General features: G+C 33.2%; 2 protein-coding genes across 10 annotated transcripts; one reads left to right on the top strand and one right to left on the bottom strand.

The window, feature by feature from the left end:
• Window positions 1–75: 75 nt before the first annotated feature.
• Window positions 76–8,799, bottom strand: LOC100776273 (dehydrogenase/reductase SDR family member FEY). 6 transcript variants are annotated; one of them, XM_041010667.1, is made up of 10 exons: window positions 7,470–8,272; window positions 6,846–6,886; window positions 6,481–6,515; window positions 6,231–6,351; window positions 5,835–5,952; window positions 5,458–5,594; window positions 4,090–4,191; window positions 2,731–2,823; window positions 932–1,004; window positions 76–571 (listed from the first exon to the last, which is right to left on the bottom strand). In XM_041010667.1, exons 1-10 carry the CDS (start codon window positions 7,600–7,602, stop codon window positions 312–314), a joined length of 1,113 nt encoding a protein of 370 aa, XP_040866601.1. In that variant the 5' UTR covers window positions 7,603–8,272; the 3' UTR covers window positions 76–311. The 6 variants fall into 6 exon arrangements, with proteins under 6 accessions (XP_040866601.1, XP_040866600.1, XP_014624607.1 ...); XM_041010666.1 differs by lacking the exons at window positions 6,481–6,515; window positions 6,846–6,886 and adding an exon at window positions 8,485–8,799 and having other exon boundaries at window positions 7,470–7,872; XM_014769121.2 differs by lacking the exons at window positions 6,481–6,515; window positions 6,846–6,886 and adding an exon at window positions 7,226–7,294 and having other exon boundaries at window positions 7,470–7,611.
• A 1,142-nt stretch (window positions 8,800–9,941) lies between these two features.
• LOC100775731 (eukaryotic peptide chain release factor subunit 1-3) lies at window positions 9,942–14,864 on the top strand. Of its 4 annotated transcripts, none has more exons than XM_041010665.1 (6): window positions 9,942–10,091; window positions 10,970–12,460; window positions 12,581–12,683; window positions 12,787–12,870; window positions 13,287–13,340; window positions 14,684–14,864. In XM_041010665.1, the coding sequence occupies exon 2, from the start codon at window positions 10,995–10,997 to the stop codon at window positions 12,306–12,308; it is 1,314 nt and encodes a 437-aa protein (XP_040866599.1). In that variant the 5' UTR covers window positions 9,942–10,091; window positions 10,970–10,994; the 3' UTR covers window positions 12,309–12,460; window positions 12,581–12,683; window positions 12,787–12,870; window positions 13,287–13,340; window positions 14,684–14,864. The 4 variants fall into 4 exon arrangements, with proteins under 4 accessions (XP_040866599.1, XP_003548305.1, XP_006599710.1 ...); XM_003548257.4 differs by having other exon boundaries at window positions 13,259–13,340; XM_006599647.4 differs by lacking the exon at window positions 12,787–12,870 and having other exon boundaries at window positions 13,259–13,340.
• Window positions 14,865–19,471: the final 4,607 nt, after the last annotated feature.

The raw sequence follows: 19,471 nt of genomic DNA, 5'->3' as shown, positions 1-19,471 counted from the left end.
TGTTGGAATTCACTTATTTAGGTGGGTCACATATGACATGTATCAAAAGTCAAAAACAACTATAACAAATAGTGCTTACTAATTTAATTCTTACTTCTATGGTGACATTTAAGGTCAAAGCTGGCTAAATTCTCCCATTAGGAGGAGCAGGTGGCATTTGAGTACATAAATATGATCAAAATGGATATACATATCATGTTTAAAAAAATATAAAAGGGTTCTTCTCCCACATATTCAGAATGAAAATGCTCATTACTAGCTATAAATAATGGAAGTGCCCTTACAGATTAAGGGAGATATTGTATATTAGATTACTGTTCTTGTCCATAACGGCATTTAACTTCTTCCCCATCTAAAAGCCTTTCCACAGCATCTGAGGGAAGGCCAATCATCTCTAATGTCTTCTCCCACACTTCATACGATGTTTGAACATTGTGCGCTTCTTCCGATGGATTTGCTGGACGACAATCTTGAGAAATAAATGCACAAACAGGCCACTCGTCTGCTTTCAACATTTCACAATACTCTGGAACTTGAGGATCAGTGGCAGCAAAGAGAGCGCTTCTTGCACCTGTATAGTTGCATAAGTGATGTGTATTCACAGTCAGTCCTGAGCATTTTTTTGCTTATGCAAAACATTCCATCAACTAGGATGGTTGGTCAGTTGATTGTAACATTGGATCATGTTTTAGTAATAGATTGCCAAAACCACAGTCCATGTTTTACTAGAGGATATGAAATAATATAAAGAATACCTAAAAGTTAGACCCGAAAGAGAAGCACATAAAATAGAAAGAGAGCATATGATTTCCTCATATTCCAATCACTTCTCAAATATTACAGAGGCAACTGTCATGGTAATTGACAGTGTTAAAAGCTAAACATTGTTAAGTACTTATAGCTCTAGTTTGAAAATATTGAATAAACAGACCTTCTTGAGCACTAAAGATGAAGTAAGGGATCAAATGATACGCAGCTTGAACAAGTTTTGGAAGATCTCTTGCCTGAAATAAGATTAAGTTGAAAGTATAGAAAGGTAATGAAATAATGCAGCAAAACCAAGAAAACAATGACTGGATATATACCATTATGCAACAAAGAAAATACCAAGTCTCACTCTACAGTAGTGGTAAAATGAGCCAGGCTGGGCTGAACCGCCCAATAAAATATATGATTTGGACTTTAAACATTGAGCCCAAATTAACCCCAGGGCAATTTGTCACTACTCCAGGGATTTGCACTAAGCTATTTTAATCCACAAATCATAATTGCCCCACCAGCAAAAAATTATGACCATAAATTATAGCACTGAAATTATCCAAACAGAATGAAATTATTTTTGGTCAAATCCTAAAGGGCCAAGAGTGTGTTTGACAAAGTTATTTCAGCAATCCTATAACTTCTTTAACTAGCTTATAAGCTTGTTTGACCAAAACTAACATACCTCGGAATCAAAAGGCTCCTTGCCATACAAAGGTATGGGGGAAAGTCATTATGTGCAGCCTTACCCTTGCATATGCATAGAGGCTGTTTCTGGATTCGGACAAATCAAAACCCATGACCGACTGATCACCAAGGCACAACTTTACCATTGTGCCAGGGCTTGCCCTTTTATGTCATTTTACATTCATTGGCTAGTTTAACAACTAATTATATCAAACACTTTTAATAAAATAAACTAACTTTCAGTTAAAAATTAGCATTAGCTTATTACCTAATCATTTCCAAACATAAACTAAGCAGAACACTAAATCCTCCAAAATCTAAAACAAACATATGCCCTTAGCAGCTTAGCCTTTGGAACCAATAAACACAATGTGATGAATTATAAAATTTAGTATTTAGAATCTGGTATTTATTTGTATACAGTTCTAAATACACCTCACCTCAGGGTCTTGTTTAACCAACCTCAAGTTTCATACATCCTCTTCAATCTAATTGACACTATTGATTATTCTAAATTTCTACCATAGATCCAATAGTTCAGTTAATGAAATATTTTCATCCCTTGTTAATTTTCATTCATCTACATTTTGTCAAACATATACATTTTAAAATAAATATTAATCCTACAAAACAAGCCAATCTGTTTCATAAGACTATTAGTTACATTACAAAGGGTGTACTTTAAGAGTGGTAAAAGGGGAAATAGGTTATATGTCCATTCCAATCAAATGGGTAGAGGGGACAGAGCATAGGAATTCTAATTGTAATTGTCTGTCTATGCAGCAGGTTGTAAGTGGGGGAACTTTAACAGGGAAGGAAGAGAAAGAAATGGAGGGACACAGTTTCGAGGGAAAGATTTGGAGTGGGAGGCGGCATGACCCTCAAACTCAAAGTACCTTCAGTAGCCATTTTCCTAGTACTCTTTGAACATTTTTCAAGTTATGCTGTATTACTTACAGTGTAAAAAGTTCCCCAACTAATACAATCTTCCCCCTCCTCCATCTATATTGTTTTCTCAACAAGATTGACACACAAATACTGGCAAAGGGCATGAGCAAATTACGGGGCAAATATTCTCAAGCAAGACATAATTTCTGAAGGTTTTTCTGTTGCCATATTGCAAAAGAACAATTAGATCCTACTTGGTTATTACTTATTCAGCAGAAATCATGCTCAGTTTGACAAAGATTTGTAAAATCAAAATAGATATTGAACAATTAATTAAGATTACAGTTGTACATGATCCATATAGAAACAGATGTTCAATTTTTTCAAAAAACTTACCACATTGGTCTGAACAATTCCAGGTGATACACACAATACACTGATGCCAGATTCAGCAGGGAGTCGTTTATTAATAGTACTACTAAACATAATCTGCAACAGAAAATGCCAAGTGATGTTTCATTCAAAACTTCAAGATGGAAGGTAGACCAAGCAAATCATCTTCATATGATTTTGAATCATTGACCAGTAACGTAACAAAAATTTTGAAGGCAATATCAATAACTATTAACAGGCTTTAAGAACCAAGACAAGAGGAAGAATAAAGGGAAAATGGATTCAGGCTATTGAAAACTAAACAACAAACAAGATGTAATTATACCAAGGTAACAAATAAACCAAAATGCTGAAAAACTATCTTTTAAGAAGTATGCAGTTAAGCTGCATATGGTTTGGCTAGTGAAGATAAGCAATTACTTTGTAAGAAAAAAAGGAAAATACCTAAGTCCTGGATTCTAACTGCATGTGTGTTCTCAGTGCTGCAATATGTGAGATAGAGATTGATAAAATAGTGCACATAATTATATTTTGAATTGATATTTATGTAAAATACTATCAGTTAATTAGTTAGTAATATTGTATAATTTAATGCAAAAAGAAATGGATCATGATAGAAATAGTTGAAAATATATAACATAAAAATACATAAAAAGAATAAGATAATTATAAAGATATTAACACTCAACATGTAGAGGTCAGCAGTGTAATGACTTCCATAAGTGAGTTTTCTTAACCAGAAGATAGGCACCACATCTGCCGCCAAGGCACCATTCCATACAATGATGCAGCATGCAGAGTCATCTAATCTAAGTGGATCAGGTAGTTTCTTTTATTTAAGGGGCAAGGATCGTTCATCCTAAGTGACAAAAATGCAATGTATACGTGTAGTCTAGTCCCTTGATATATTAGTAATGGGAAGCATTGAAAATACAAGATGGAAATTTTCAAGAATGAATTATATACACCATTGGAATGAATGTTTGTCATGCATGTCAATGTTACAAAATTTCTTATTGAAAAATATCAATGGTGCAAAATTTCTTATCAATCCATAACAGTTTTGTCTCCAGTATCCTAAAATTAGTTACATCATATACTACGCCTTTTTAAACACTATTTGTGTGTGCCCGTGTGTCTAAAATCATTTAATGGCATACTTATTTTTGTTTTTGAAATTTAATATGCAAGAATCAAGATCCTATCAGTTAAATTGTGTGCAACTAATATAGCTAAGTATATATGATATAGCAGAAAAAATAAATAACTACAAATAATTGCACTAGTAACTTTGTCAGATGAAAAACTTATTTGTAAATTGCAAGCCAACATATTGTCAAAAAACATTTAAATGAAGTGTACCTCTGCTAACTTGCTGCTTGAGTATCCTACCATACTAGAAAATTTCCTTTTTCCAGATGTGAGATTCATATCTTCAGTGTCTACAAAGCCAACATGATGCATCTACAGAAAAGAGGGGAAAAGAAAAGACAAAGCACTCTAAAGATTTTCTTATGGTCAGAGTGTGAAAGATTAAAAAACAAAAAATTACTTTTTACCGCTCTAAAATATATTGTTTATTTTCTAGGATTAATTACTTTACCATGAAAACAACATTAATTATTTCAGCACTAATTATTTTCTAGGATTAATTACTTTACAATCAACATTCAACAGTTTAAAATCATAGAAAAGTTAAACAGAAAAATAATAATATACAGAGAACATTAAATACCTGCCAAACATCAATCTGCAGCCTTTATTTCTGCACTAATTATTTATTCGACAGCTCCCTTTTTATTAAGCATCCAACTTTTAATTCCTTGGAATACACTGATTAATGGAGCATCTGATTTTATTCCGCTTTTCCTTATCAACAATTTTATCACCCAGATTCATGTTCTGTTCTCTTTCATTCGTTCAAAATAAACGATTTATTTTATATTTGAATGTCAAGAACATAAGAATTTCATCAAGAAAAATCACACGCACACATATAACGGGAAATCAAAGAAACATCATTGTATTTTTGCAATTAAACAAAGCTTATAGTTATGCATTGCATAGCACCAAACGTTTTAGCAAGAGTTCAACAATAGTGTTTGTCTCTTGCTAATTAAAATCTCAAAAAAAAGTTGATAATACACCACAAAGAAGAATTTTAACTTATGACATTAATTTACTTAAAAAGTAAAAGAAAACAAAGTAACTCAAGCATTACAGGACATATTGTAGTGTCACCACTGTCATTTTTTTTACTGAAACAAATTTTACTAAAAAACAGTGAGGGAAAACATGCCTATCAGGATTCAGGATGACAAAAAATGCACCAAAACAAAAGAAAGAGAATGTCTTCCAAACTAACTTAACCTTTTATAACAAGTAATTTGCTATTAAATTTGAATTCTAGAAAACATTAATCTTCATCATTGCTAGCATCGCAGAAAATTACAAACTGAATGGCCTTAGATAGAAATGTATAACAACAGGCAAATTTTCCAAATTCTTTGAGACAAAACAAATCAAAAGATTATTGACTATATTTTAATAAGATTCAGGCATAAAAACCAACAAGTAATAAATGTTGAATCAATCAAACAGCATCTAGCCAAACAAAAAGTTTTCATAAATATTGGTATAGTACATAAATCAAAGGCATTAATATGAAAAATACATGAAAATAAACTATGACTTTAATATGTAATAGTGTTCAAATAGCAAGAAACTTACTATGGAATTCACATTAACAATGCGACTAGGAGAACCCCTAATAAGGGATGGCAAAAGAAGTATTGAAAGCAAGGCAGGAGCAAGATGATTCACTTGCAAGTGCTGTTCATAACCATCTTTGGAGAACTTTTGTGGCTCTGAGTTAGAACAAAAAAAATACTAGTGGGTTAGTTACATTTGTCATCAACGAGAACCAATCCAGAAGTTGTTATTGCTAATTCTGATAATTTTGTCAGAATAAAAGATGAGAAAAAAAGATAAGTATATTTCAACAGATAATCCCAAAAATTACTGGAAAGTACTCAAACCATAAAAGGGTCATAGACAACAGAAAGGTCAAAATTTAGGAACAGATTTGTTTGATCAGAAATACCAACCTCCAATGGAAAAAATCCCAGCATTATTGATGAGAACATGTAAGGGTGCTGAGCGTGCATTCCATGCTTCAGCAAACCTCGTGACAGAATCCAATGAGAGAAGATCAACTTGCATCACCTTGATAAGCCAAAAGGAAATGTCTATGACCAGAAGTAATCCCAAAACATAATTTTGAATTAAGCTTAATCCATTTAAAACAACTATTCAAACAAAATCTCTCTTTTGAGTATCATGCAAAAAAACTTTCCATATAACAAAATAAGTTAATCCAAACACAAATTCCAATGCAAAAAAAGTTCCATGGATCATAATCATATATGATTTATCATAGCAAGCTCCAAGAGAGCCAGTTTAATGTTCCTCACACAATAATGGGTAATGGCCATACAAGTTACCTCAACATTGAGAGGAATACTCAATCCTTCAGAGTCAACTTGCCACTTCTGGATCAACTCCTGAGCTGCCTTTGTGTTCCTGACAGCCATAACAACATGGGCCCCTGACTGTGCTAATTGCCTGCACGATGTGATAAACAACAAAAAAAATGCATCAGCTCCCCTTTTTTTCAAAACATAAAAGCTTGCACTTCATAGTGTCTAATCTAGAATTTAAAACAAAAATATACCCAAACCCACATGACTTTACCTAAGAGGCAGTTTGGATAAACTTCTCAACAAGTACTAATAGAAAAAGAAAATAAAATGAATTAAAATAAATCAAACTTATCATGTAAATTAAAATCGGCAAAGTTCTGTCATTTAACTTCTCTAAAAGCACATAATAGTTTATTTTTGCCTTTTCGGTAAGTTGGAGCATCTCCAATGATACATTTAAAGTGAAGGTTCTTAACTCACTTTTAGAGTATCCTACATGCTAGATCAGATTAAAGAAATTTAACAACTTACTACTCCGATGGTGCAATCATTTAAGAACTTATAATAAGTCTCACATACTATGTCAGGAAATGATTTTTTAATAATATGGTGCAATCATTTAAGAACTTTTTATACCCAAATGTCAGCATCCTTGTTAGTTTTCAAGCTGTATAAACCTGCCACAAAATTGAAGCATAAGGACTAAAACATAAAAATAATATATATATATATATATATATAGGACTAAAACGAAGAGTTTTTAGGTATAGGAAATAAAATAAAATTGGCACAAGGGACCAAAAGATTAATTAATTTTTTTAATCATAGGACCAGATTGATTGTATAAGAACCCGTTCTTACAATTGGAATTCATATCAGCCTCCTCCAATGATGATTTTGAGTAAGAACTGATTCTTAGACTTAAGAACCTTATTAACAACCAGCATTGAAGATGCTCTTAAAGAATCAATTGAAAGCCTCTTATAAAACTAGAAGCTAGTCCAAAGTGGGCCTACCTAGTAGCCTTGCAAATGAGGGCAACACGCACAGTAACCAAAATGGTCATGGCATACTTCATCTATAACCTATTTACAAAACCAACAGAAAGGTCACTCCTTTCTCACGATCCACAACCACAGCCACAAAACCAACACACACCCACTTCCCAAAATCACCCCTTTATCAAATCAAGCAACAAACACCCACCCCAGTTCCAAAGCTCAATTTTTTCTTACTCATAAGCAGAAAAGGAAAGTGAACCTTGCGATTTCGAGGCCAATGCCGCTGGTGGAGCCGGTGACAATGCAGGTGAGGTCGTTGACGGGAGGGAGAGGCATGGGGTTGTGCAAATGACTCGCCATGATGCGCTGAAAGAGCATTTCGTAGACCACATAGAACCAACCTCTTAACCATTCTATCCAACCTAAACACTCCTTCTTGTTCTTCTTAGTGTTCGGTGCTTCCTCGCTTGAAGACGACGTCGTTGCCATATCTCTCTCACTCTCTCTGTGTGTTAGCGTACAGAATCTGAGATCTGTCTTTAGCAGGAGACTACGGTGTACTGTTTTTTGCTTCGATTCGTGTATATTGGTGAGTGAGAGACGAGTTCTGTTCAGTTGACCTCGGTGAGTTCACTCGCCCGAGTTCCACAGTAGAGCTTTTTCTATCAATAAAAAAGTAGTTTTTTTTTACAGACAAAAGAAAGTAGTTTTTACTAAAATTGGAAGATTTTGAAAAATTGTGCAAAATACTCGTAAAATACCTCAATACGAATGTAATTTACTCAAAAGTTAATAATGTGACTGTATAATATATAGGATTTTTTTTTAGCAAAGAGGATCCCATTTTGAGAAATATAACTTTTTTTTTAGTTGGTATTAAAGGTAAAAAAAAAAAATCAAAATAATCATCGGAATAGCAACTTCATTAGCTTAGACTATCTTTAATGGGATTGTTGAGTTAAAAAATCTTTCTTCACTAAAATTATCTATAGACTTCCTCCCAATATCTTTGGGATAAATATTGAATTTTAAGAGTAGAACTCTCAAGAACTTTTTTAATATATATATATATATATATATATATATATATATATATATATATATATATATATATATATATTATTGTTTCTCTTCCTAACTAATTTTAGAGGAAACCAAGGGAAATGAAGAGGGGAAGAATAAGAAAGTCTAGAACAAATTAAAGAATAGAAGTTAGATCTAGGACAGGTAAAAAAACACATTAAAGAACAAAACTCAAATCTAGAACAATATACCAACAACAACTTAAAAAAAAAAAGCTCAAGCAGAGAACAATCATGGCATGAAGGATGCTTCCTTGCTGAAGGTGGGAAGAGGAGCGACCATGTGTGTTGGCGATGCTTCCTCATTGAAGGGGAGCGGCTAGGGAAGGGGAAGGAGGAATGCATGATGAGAAAGAGGAGAGGCATGTGGGTTTGAAAGAGAAGTGATTCTCTGAGATGAGAAAGAGAAAGAGAGGTGTGGAATCTACATAGACAAAAGGAAAGAGATTGATTTTCACTGTTGCACATCACCAATCAGGCATCAATTTGAATGCTTGCTACAAGAATTATAATGCTTGCTATTGTAAAACTAGACCAATGTAGTTGTGCTTTCTGTATGCAGTCTTGTGTAATCAAATTATAAAATTAGATATTTGAAATTCTATAATTTGGCATGCATATTGCAATATTTCTTGCCAAATGGTCAAGAAATATTTGGCATGCATGTCAAATAATTGCTACGTTTTTAATTTGCCATGCATGCCAAACAAAAATAATTTGGCATGTAGTCTTTATTGCTTAATGGTCTTGAATGAATATTATTGGCATGCATATTGCAACTATTCTAAAAAATGATCAAATGTCTCTGTCAACCGAAAATAATCAAATGCATATGCCATTAGGAACAAGACGAACTATGTGATTTTACTTTTGAGTATGTATAACAACTATTGAAAGATCAATCAAAATAATTAAATCAATTCAAAAAGTAATTTTAAAAGAATAAAGATTTTTACTAATGGAGATTACCTGTTATTATCTGATCCGAATACACCAATTAAAGTTTCAAAAAGTGATACATCATCACAAATTTTCCACCTAATAAGACAAAAGACTGCCAAAAAAAAGATTAAGCGACTTTTTTTTACTTCCAAAAAATTAACAACATTAATATTAGCACATTTTAACAACAAATAAAAGCATGCTACTACTTTTTGTTAGGAAACAAATAAGCTAAATTACTCGAGTGACAATCTAACTTTATTTTGGATTTAATTTTGTCTCAAATTTATTAAAAAAATTGTAAAATAATCTCTTAAATAGTGTCTTTTTGTAGTACATTTATCTTTTTCAAAATACTTATCATTTTATTTATTTATTTTGGGGACAATTTTATATAGATTTTTTTATTGATTCAAGACATAAAGTTTATCACATTAAATTCCCTAAAAATATAAAACTCAATTATTTTATTAATTTTGATTTGTTAAGATTTTATTTACTCTATAAATCAACTTTATTTACGTCTCAGACTCAAACTAAAAACGTATTTTTTTTAATAAAAAATAATAAGGAAATTCTGAAATTCCTTCCCAAAATATCTATCACTACGTATGAGAAAAAAAATGTTTTATTTGAGTGGATGAAAAATTGAAAACGTGAGGACTCAGACGTAATTCTATATTTCTCACCGCCATCAAAAAGCAAACAGAAAATATGACAAACGACGCCGTTTGATTGCGCTTTAAAATCCCTCAAACACACCACTCCCCCAAAGAACAAATCAAGCATTCCATAGTTCTCAGATAGGGCACGTCTCTCGCGGCCTCTTCTCTCCCTCGCGCCGCCCACACTAAAAGGTTCTTTCTCCGCCAAATCGAATCACCGATTCCGCAATTTCCATCATCTAACACTCGATCCTTTATTTATAATATATTTTCGTTTCTGCCTTTTTTTATGGTTTGGTTGCTGATAGTTTTTCGCGTTTTTGGTACTCGTATTGTTATAATCGTCATCGTTGTTGTGATTATTATTATTATATGGTGGATTTATCGATTTGATGGTCTTGGATTGCTATTAATTGGATATGCTCTGTTTTGTGATGCTTTAGAGGCACGCACTTGTGTGTATATATCAATGTTGATATTTATACATGCTATTGCGCATCTGCGTTTGTGGTTTGTTCAATTTTAATATAATCTTGTTTTTTTGGGGTTTTATGATGTGAATTTTTTTATTTGCAACTTGAGATGAGGGAGAAGAAGGTGAGCCTGGAGCAGAGTGAGAAAAAGTTATTATTATAATAATAATATTATGATGATTTAAATATTCAGATCGTGTGTTTTATATTATTAGTTTATGTTGCAACTTATGAATAAAGTAGCGATTGATTCGGGGGATTTTGGAATTGTATGGGAGATGAAAGTGTTTATAAAAGCCTGATTGAATCTTTATATGATTTGATTCTATGAATACCTTTCGGCGAATGTGTGTCAAATGAAACAAATGGAATCTTGTGTCTTTTTTCCTTTGAATTTTTCACTGTAGTATTGTGCTTGTTTCCTGAGCTTTTGTAGGGATGGCTTGGTAGTTATTTAATTTTTTAATGAATTATTCGTCCTTGGGCACTGGTATAATTATCTTTATGCTTAGTGACCAGGCACATGCTTTATGTTTTGAATTTTTATCTGTATGGAAATGAATGTGGCTTATTTGTTGTGCTTTTATTTGTTTCAAGGTTATTGCTCTATTATTGTTTGACGATGGCTGATGCTCATGGGACTGATAAGAACATTGAGGTGTGGAAAATCAAGAAATTGATCAAAGCTCTTGAGGCTGCCAGAGGAAATGGGACAAGTATGATTTCCCTTATCATGCCTCCACGTGATCAAATATCTCGTGTCACCAAGATGCTTGGTGATGAGTTTGGAACTGCATCAAACATCAAAAGCAGGGTGAATCGACAGTCAGTTCTTGGTGCAATCACTTCTGCTCAGCAGAGGCTTAAGCTCTATAACAAGGTTCCTCCAAATGGTCTTGTTCTGTATACTGGCACAATCGTGACTGATGATGGGAAGGAAAAGAAGGTGACTATTGATTTTGAGCCTTTCAGACCTATTAATGCATCCCTTTATCTTTGTGACAATAAGTTTCATACTGAAGCTTTGAATGAACTCCTAGAGTCTGATGACAAGTTTGGATTTATTGTCATGGATGGCAATGGTACTTTGTTTGGGACCTTGAGTGGTAATACGAGAGAAGTGCTTCATAAATTCAGTGTGGATCTCCCAAAGAAACATGGAAGAGGAGGGCAATCAGCTCTGCGTTTTGCCCGTCTTCGGATGGAGAAGCGTCATAACTATGTGAGGAAGACAGCGGAGCATGCTACCCAATTCTATATCAATGCTGCCACCAGCCAACCCAATGTTTCTGGATTAATATTGGCTGGTTCAGCTGATTTCAAAACTGAGCTTAGTCAGTCAGATATGTTTGATCCTCGTCTTCAGGCAAAAATACTGAATGTTGTTGACGTCTCCTATGGAGGTGAGAATGGGTTTAATCAGGCTATTGAACTATCTGCTGAAATTCTGTCCAATGTGAAGTTTATCCAGGAAAAGCGACTGATTGGAAAATACTTTGAGGAAATCAGCCAGGATACTGGAAAGTATGTTTTTGGAGTTGATGATACTCTAAAAGCTTTGGAGATGGGAGCTGTCGAGACACTTATTGTCTGGGAAAATCTGGATATGAATAGGTATGTCTTAAAAAATAGTGCTACTGGTGAGGTTGTCATTAAGCACTTCAACAAGGAACAGGATTCCAACCAAAGCAATTTTCGGGATCCTGAGAGCAATGCTGATTTTGAGGTTCAGGAGAAGTTGTCTCTGCTGGAGTGGTTTGCAAATGAATACAAACGGTTTGGTTGCACTCTTGAGTTTGTTACCAATAAATCACAAGAAGGTTCACAGTTTTGCAGAGGTTTCGGTGGGATAGGTGGGATCTTGCGTTACCAGCTTGATATGCGATCATTTGATGATTTTTCTGATGATGGAGGCGTGTATGATGATTCTGAATAGCAATCACTGAAAAACTTCCTACCACTGGTGCAGGAAAGGGGAGCCAAGATACCTGCACCAATATGGGAGGTGGAGGTGGTTGCACCTGCTGCAGCTCCTCCTCCTCCATGTCTGTCTCTGGTGTTGCAGAGAGTGTTTGATTGTGAATCGAGGTTTAATTCTATTTCTCTTTTTGTGCAGCGTTTTTAGATTATGCTTTAGTTTACATTCTTGTTTTTTTTTTGTTAGATATAAAGGAAGTTTCTCTAATTTTCAGTTTTAATATCTTTCAGATGCTCTGCCCCCAAGGTGCTCCTTTCTGATACGAGTTACCTTGTCCTTCTAACATGCACACTCTGGCACCACAAATTCCTGCAAAGCTTCTGGCAGCACCTGGTGAAAATTTGGCATATCTTGTTTCATTAGATTTATTGTTATTATTTTTACTAAAGTGTTTAAAAGAATTTCCCTAAACGTTGTTTTTATTTTTGTCTTTTAGCTCCCCTGCTCTCTACTACTTACACCCAGAAAAGCAAGAACAAAAACATGTTTATTAGAGAAACACTATGCAGAAGCAGTGATGGTCAGTCCTTGTCAATGAGTTTGCACATTTAGTTTTCATCATCTGCTGAAAAATATAATGCAGCGGTTAAACAGTTTGTTTCACCTGCTTTCAATGGTGACACTGGTGCCATGTATTTTATATTCTCTTTTAATTGAGTTTTGTTAACTGTAGCGCATTGATTGAAGAATTTCTTTTTTCTGGTTTATAAATTGACCAACTGTTAATTCATAGTTGGGAAGTATTGATGCCAATATCATCTCATGTGGCTTTAGTTGCTATTGTTTGACTGTGCTAATTTTAAATCTAAGCTTAATTGGCACTCTTCTATTATAGCTTTCCTTATTCTGGTGTATTCTTTTTTATGTCACAAGATTTTAAACAAATTGAAAATTCTTTTGCTTTGTAGTATTTGTTGAACCTGTCTGTGTATGTAGCTCTCCAAAGTCTTGATGAAGATGCTCACAGTCAATAGGTTATTCTGCTTAAAGGTGCATATATACTACTTATTTCATTTGAACACGATGGTTTAAGGCAAATACTGCTCCTGTTATTGTAATAGAGAATATTTTCTATTTTCTTTGTTTGGTTGTCAATAGTATCTGTTTTCATAATTATTGATTTCAATGAAAAGGAGCTAGGGGATTTTTCTTGAGTGCTTTGCCTAAATATTTCCCACCAACTTTTTTTCCACTGATATTGATTTCTACTAGACATGATCAATGGGTGTGAATGACCATTAAAGTGTTAACCAATGTTGTCAAATAGCCACTATGGGCCTGCCATGGCAGGTGTGGCGGTTTTTTTCCCAACTGCCATGGGAAATTAGTGGGGAGGCCCGGCATGACAGTGCCATAAAGTGCAATGGCATGTTTATATGGCTGAATTTTGGCCTTCCACCGTGTTCTGCCATTGATAACACTGGTGTTAATAACGATTAGCTAATCCTCTTTTTGATTATTTTGTACCAACCCAACCCTGGCTAATGTTGTTTTGATTAAAGTGTTAACCAGTGTTGTCTAATAGCCACTATGGGCCTGCCATGGCAGGTGTGGCGGTTTTTTTCCCTACTGCCATGGGAAATTAGTGGGGAGGCCCGGCATGGCAGTGCCATAAAGTGCAATGGCATGTTTATATGGCTGAATTTTGGCCTTCCACCATGTTCGGCCACTGATAACACTGGTGTTAATGTTGATTAGCTAATCCTTTTTTTGATTATTTTGTACCAACCCAACCCTGGCTAATGTTGTTTTGATTAAAGTGTTAACCAGTGTTGTCAAATAGCCACTATGGGCCTGCCATGGCAGGCGTGGCAGTTTTTTTCCCAACTGCCATGGGAAATTTGTGGGGAGGCCCAGCATGGCAGTGCCATAAAGTGCAATGGCGTGTTTATATGGCTGAATTTGGCCTTCCACCATGTTCTGCCATTGATAACACTGGTGTTAATAACGATTAGCTGATCCCCTTTTTTGATTATTTTGTACCAACCCTGGCTAATGTTCTTTTGATTATTTTATATTGGCTAATATTCTTTTTATTAATTGTACTATGCTTGGCTAGTATTCTTCTCATCTATGCTCCAGTTTACATGAAAGTATTTTTGCATTGGCATTGCTTTTACAACGTTGTCATGGCTGGGTTCTACTGTATGCTGGGGCAGTACGCCAGTACCCAGTCCTTTGCATTAATTTGTACCTAGTTTGTGTATTATCTTGTCATTTGTGCTTTATAGTCTTTTTACTAGTCATGTCTTTGAATAGTACAGCCTATATGCCATCACTACATTCTGAGGGTTTATTCCTTTCATATGCTGAGTTGAATGATGGTTTTGCAGGTTAATCCAGATGATTTGTCACATGCAGTGTTTTCTAGGATGCTCCAGCATATACCTGGACAGCATATACTGGCACACGAGTGCTAGAGTCTACGACTAAATCTTTCATGTGTTAAATCTATCTTTCAAAACTTTGGAAACTTACCCGTGATGAAATAATGTTCATTTTGTTTTCTTGATATTTCACACATGTTGTGTTTATATTTGACAATATGACTTCTATTTACATTGCTTAATGGTATGTGATGTGTTCTTATGAAAATTTCAGTTTGTCATTAATATATATATTTGACAGTTATATCAACACCATGCCAAATGGCATGTCTTTTAGGGATGGATTTGTGTTGGAATCTACTATGATGAGCATGTTTGGTCTGGTTGTGGTTTTTAAAAACAATGTATGGTTTTTGAAAATTCAATTTGTGAAGTCTAACTATATAATTCATGCTCAATAATAAATCGAGGATTTGGAATCTAAACTAGTAATTTTTATGTAGTTAGGTATTCCGCATCAAACTCTTTCTTGGTCGAATGAAATGTTTTCATAATAATTTATCCTGTATTCTTTGTGCATAGCTTCGTATAGCAAATTTCGTACAAAACATCATTTCCGAAGCTACATATGGTTTTTTAAAACTTTTTTATTTTATTTTTATCTCTAGTTATGCTATGTTTGAAGTTTTAAAACCTGTAGAATTGTTAATATTTCTGCGTCGATGCATAAAAGTTTTGCTTGGATTTCTAGTATAATAATAGGTTCAAAATAAATTGATAAATATAATTTTGAATTGGTGTGCAGTGTATAAAAATATTTGGGTTTGTAGCAAACCAGTTATGAAGATTCTAACAAACTGTGGATATACAACTGCCCTTATAATTCCATTTAATTAATTAGGGGTTTCAAGAAAGACTAACTAATTGCTCTAAAAAAAAGAAAAGAAATACTCATTAAGTTCGAGCTTAATATTTTAATAAACCGAGGATTTGAAATTGAAAGTGGAGGGACTTTCTTATAATTTTAGTGAAGTTAGGTATTCAGCATCTTTAAACTCTTTCTTGGTCGAAGTATGAAGGTTTTTTTCACAAGAACCAGTTATTTTTGTTATTCTAGTTAATCGTTAGGATGCACTAATATGCAGTTGAAGGTATTTTGGCTCGTGATAAGTTCCATTATTTTGTTATTTTAATTATCAGCATAGGGATGTGTTGCGAATAAATTGTGCTTTGCCCAAACTCTTAAAGGAAGATTATTAAAAAAAAAAGTTTTATATCCTTATCTAAATCTCTTAAAACATCATTGTTTAAATAGTTTGTCAATGTGTTTTTTGAATCTCATACAATGATTTTTTTTTTCTATTTTAAATTCATTGTTTCTGAGATAATAAAAACTCTCCTTTTGCTCACGATATATACAAGAACACCTTTATAGTAGTGCATAATCATCAATGCATGTGAGTTTTTTTCTCTTTATATATTTTTATAATTTCATAACTTCTGGAAAGATTAAAAAAACAAATCAAATTAAAGAAAAAGTGTAACTTGCAAAAAAAAAAAAAAAAGGTGGTGCATGTAATTGCAGTGTCCACAGTGTCAAAATTTTAAATTTAAGTCATTTCAACGAGTGAGAAAAAATATTTAAATTCTAACATAGTATTATACTCCAAAATACAAGCACAGTGTATTAATAATCATCAATGCGTGAAATCCTCCTATCCCCCCTTCTCCTTTGCTGCAAATTTGTTTGTCTCATGTCATTTTCCAATGTTATTTTTAGCACGAAAAGATTCATGTAGATATTTTTTTTTGTCTTACCCTGCGATTTATTAGGAGAAAAAACTTTAATTAATTCGGAATTTGATCAAAAATTAAGTAAAATCTTATAAAAACTTATTTTTGTTAAGGATTGAATTTGTGTATTGTTTATACATATTTATGCAATTTTTTTTGTATATCTAATTGTTCGAATTAGTTAATAAAACTTTAATTTTGTAGCCTAATAGTCAACATATATAATCTAGGATTTCTCCTTTATTCAATCTGTCATTGCTTGCTAATCATGGAGCCATTTCACTGAGTTATAAGAAGTATGTAAAAATTGCCTTTAACATAATTTCTCGTTGGTTAGTTTTTTTTTTTTTTTTTTTTTGCCACATAGAAATTCTAGGAGAGGGGGAAAAATTCATCCCTTTCCAAGCTTAAGACACGGTACAAATATTAGGGAGAGGCTACATAAGTACTAAAGCGACAATGTTTCTTTTTATGGGTCAAGGGATACACTTTAAACGTGAATGCTGTAGGGTGTTGCTGCAACATTGTGGATCCAACAAAATGGTCAGAAAATAAAGAAAGCAATAATTTTAGTTCACTTGAATTAAACAAGCACTTTTATCTAAGTTTCTAGTTATATTTTTACGTACTACAATAGTTTTTTTGGGATTTGCTATGCAGTGTCACGTATAAACAAGTATGAGAGAAAATTAAGCTAAGTGGTGAATGAAAACAACACGATTAAGAGAGAAGACACGCTCTGTTGAAGGTAGTCATCCAATTTCTCAATTAGTTATCGATAAATACTTCGCATGGTAACAAAAAGAAAAAGCACTACATCAGTGAATTTTTTAAAATATATTAAAGCATGCAATGAATTTTATTAAATCCTTTTTTAACCGGTACCTTTAAGGTACTTAATAATAAAATCTTATATTTCAAACTTTTTGAAATAAAAATTCAAAGATTTTTATACATTTCCCGACAAATAATTAAAATAGTTGAATGAAGAATAACATATATTATTTTTAATTCGGAAGAGAAGAAGACCTTAACTATGTTTTTTTTATAAAAAAAAAGAGTAATTGAAAGACTATATATAATAGCAACGTACTCAATTAGAAGCTGAACGACATTGTAGTTATCCCAAATAATAAATATTGATTTTCTTCTCTTTCGACAAATCTCAGGGCCACCAAACTCGTCCACAAATTGAAATTTTATTATTAACATTATGGAACCGTAGGACCACAATTATACGATCCAAGATATGAGCATTGATTCCATGTATTCATCGACCACTTTTTAAATGAGTCAGGAAAAAAAATAATGTCCCGATATTTGAATTTAATGTTTTACAAGCATAACTAAGTTGAATATTTCAAAACCATGATGGTTGACCCGTTTGTGTGTAAGTACAGCGAGGCATGGTTGCAATCAAAATCATTCAAATTTCAATATCATTATTAAGTTGACACCTCAACTGTTCATCCTGGCCCCTTCCCACGTATAATTAAGTGAGCATACACAAGAAAAGTTCCATTCAACATGCAAATATATTATTAAGATATTTGGTCAAGTTTACATGAAATATGTGTTTTAGCTATATATATTGGTGAATATTTTAGCTATATATTTGATCCAATGTATAGAGCTTAAGTATAGGTATCATCAAAAAAGAAAAAGAAGAATGGTTGCAGGTTCCTTGAAATTTCTGTGGACAATAGATATTAATCATACACAAATATTCAATTTCTTATAGTTCTTAGTAGATGAGGTTGGAAGAGGGCATGGATATTAATTAGTTCTAAGCATTCAACCAACATAAAAAAGAAATAAAACCTATTGACATCAAACCGACAATATCATGTGCAAATTCGATGATCTATTGGATGGAAAATCACTTTTGATACTCACATATCCATCCCTTTCTGTCTAATGTAAAATTCTGATGGGGATGTTTGAGCCATCTATTAAGAATAATATACAATAAGAAGATGCCTCTGACATTTCTTCCTCTCATTTCCTTTGTTTCTTTTATTTGTCCCATTCAGTTACAATTTGGGATGTTTCCCCATTTTTTAGGTGCTTCCTGGAACTATGTATTATATACCCTTCTTTCCATTAAATTAAGCTAACATATAACGAAACGCGTATGGCATGAAGTACACACCAATACTCAGTCCCTTTGAGAATTGAGGGCATCATCACATTAAGTATATTTATGCCTTGAAAGTGATGTTTATATGTAATATAGAGAAAGTTTCAATTTAGGGCACCATTATGTTTGGTAATATATAAGAGAAACCCGCCCAACTGTCAAACCATGGGATGCTTGTATAAGGTATTCAATTCTTGGGTTATAGTATGTGCATTGATATTTTTATCTAGTGAGAATTTCATTTTATATGAGAGTAAGATAAATGAATCTTGGATAATATAACTATATAAACGATTAATCAAGATTTAAAGTAACATACATAATCACTTTAAACTCACATAATTTATGTGTTTAATCTTGATCATTCATCATTAAGATCTAATTATTAATATTTACTTCTCTTGCATAAAAGATCCTGCCACAAAATATATCCTACATATATACATTTGTACATTTTTTAAAAATAAATGGACCAAAAATTCCTAGAGATAAAGGAAGTACAACGAGAATAAAGATGCTTGTGGAGGCCCAAAAACTGACCAAGGAAAAGGACATTTCTAGCTTCAGATTCAAGAAGCGATTCAGGTGGAATTGTGCCAAGCGTTCATTTAAAGCTATATAAAAAAACACTTAGGGAAAATTAGAATGGTCCATCATTGATTATTCTAGGGTCTTCCATGATCGTAAATATAACTAATTAATTATATTATGCATGGGGTATATATTTGGAAATAGAATTTGCTTATGATCTTAAACTTAAAGTTAAGGCATGAATCAACAGTAGCTAGTGGTTGGATTTTGGCCCACTCATGTGTACATTTCTACCCACTTTGAGTGTCTATTTAATGATCGCATGTGTT

This window comes from Glycine max, chromosome 16, assembly GCF_000004515.6.
Source record: "Glycine max cultivar Williams 82 chromosome 16, Glycine_max_v4.0, whole genome shotgun sequence".
Classification (NCBI taxonomy): domain Eukaryota; kingdom Viridiplantae; phylum Streptophyta; class Magnoliopsida; order Fabales; family Fabaceae; genus Glycine; species Glycine max.
Note: the sequence above shows the minus strand (reverse complement) of the source record. Positions and strands in the feature narration are given on the sequence as shown.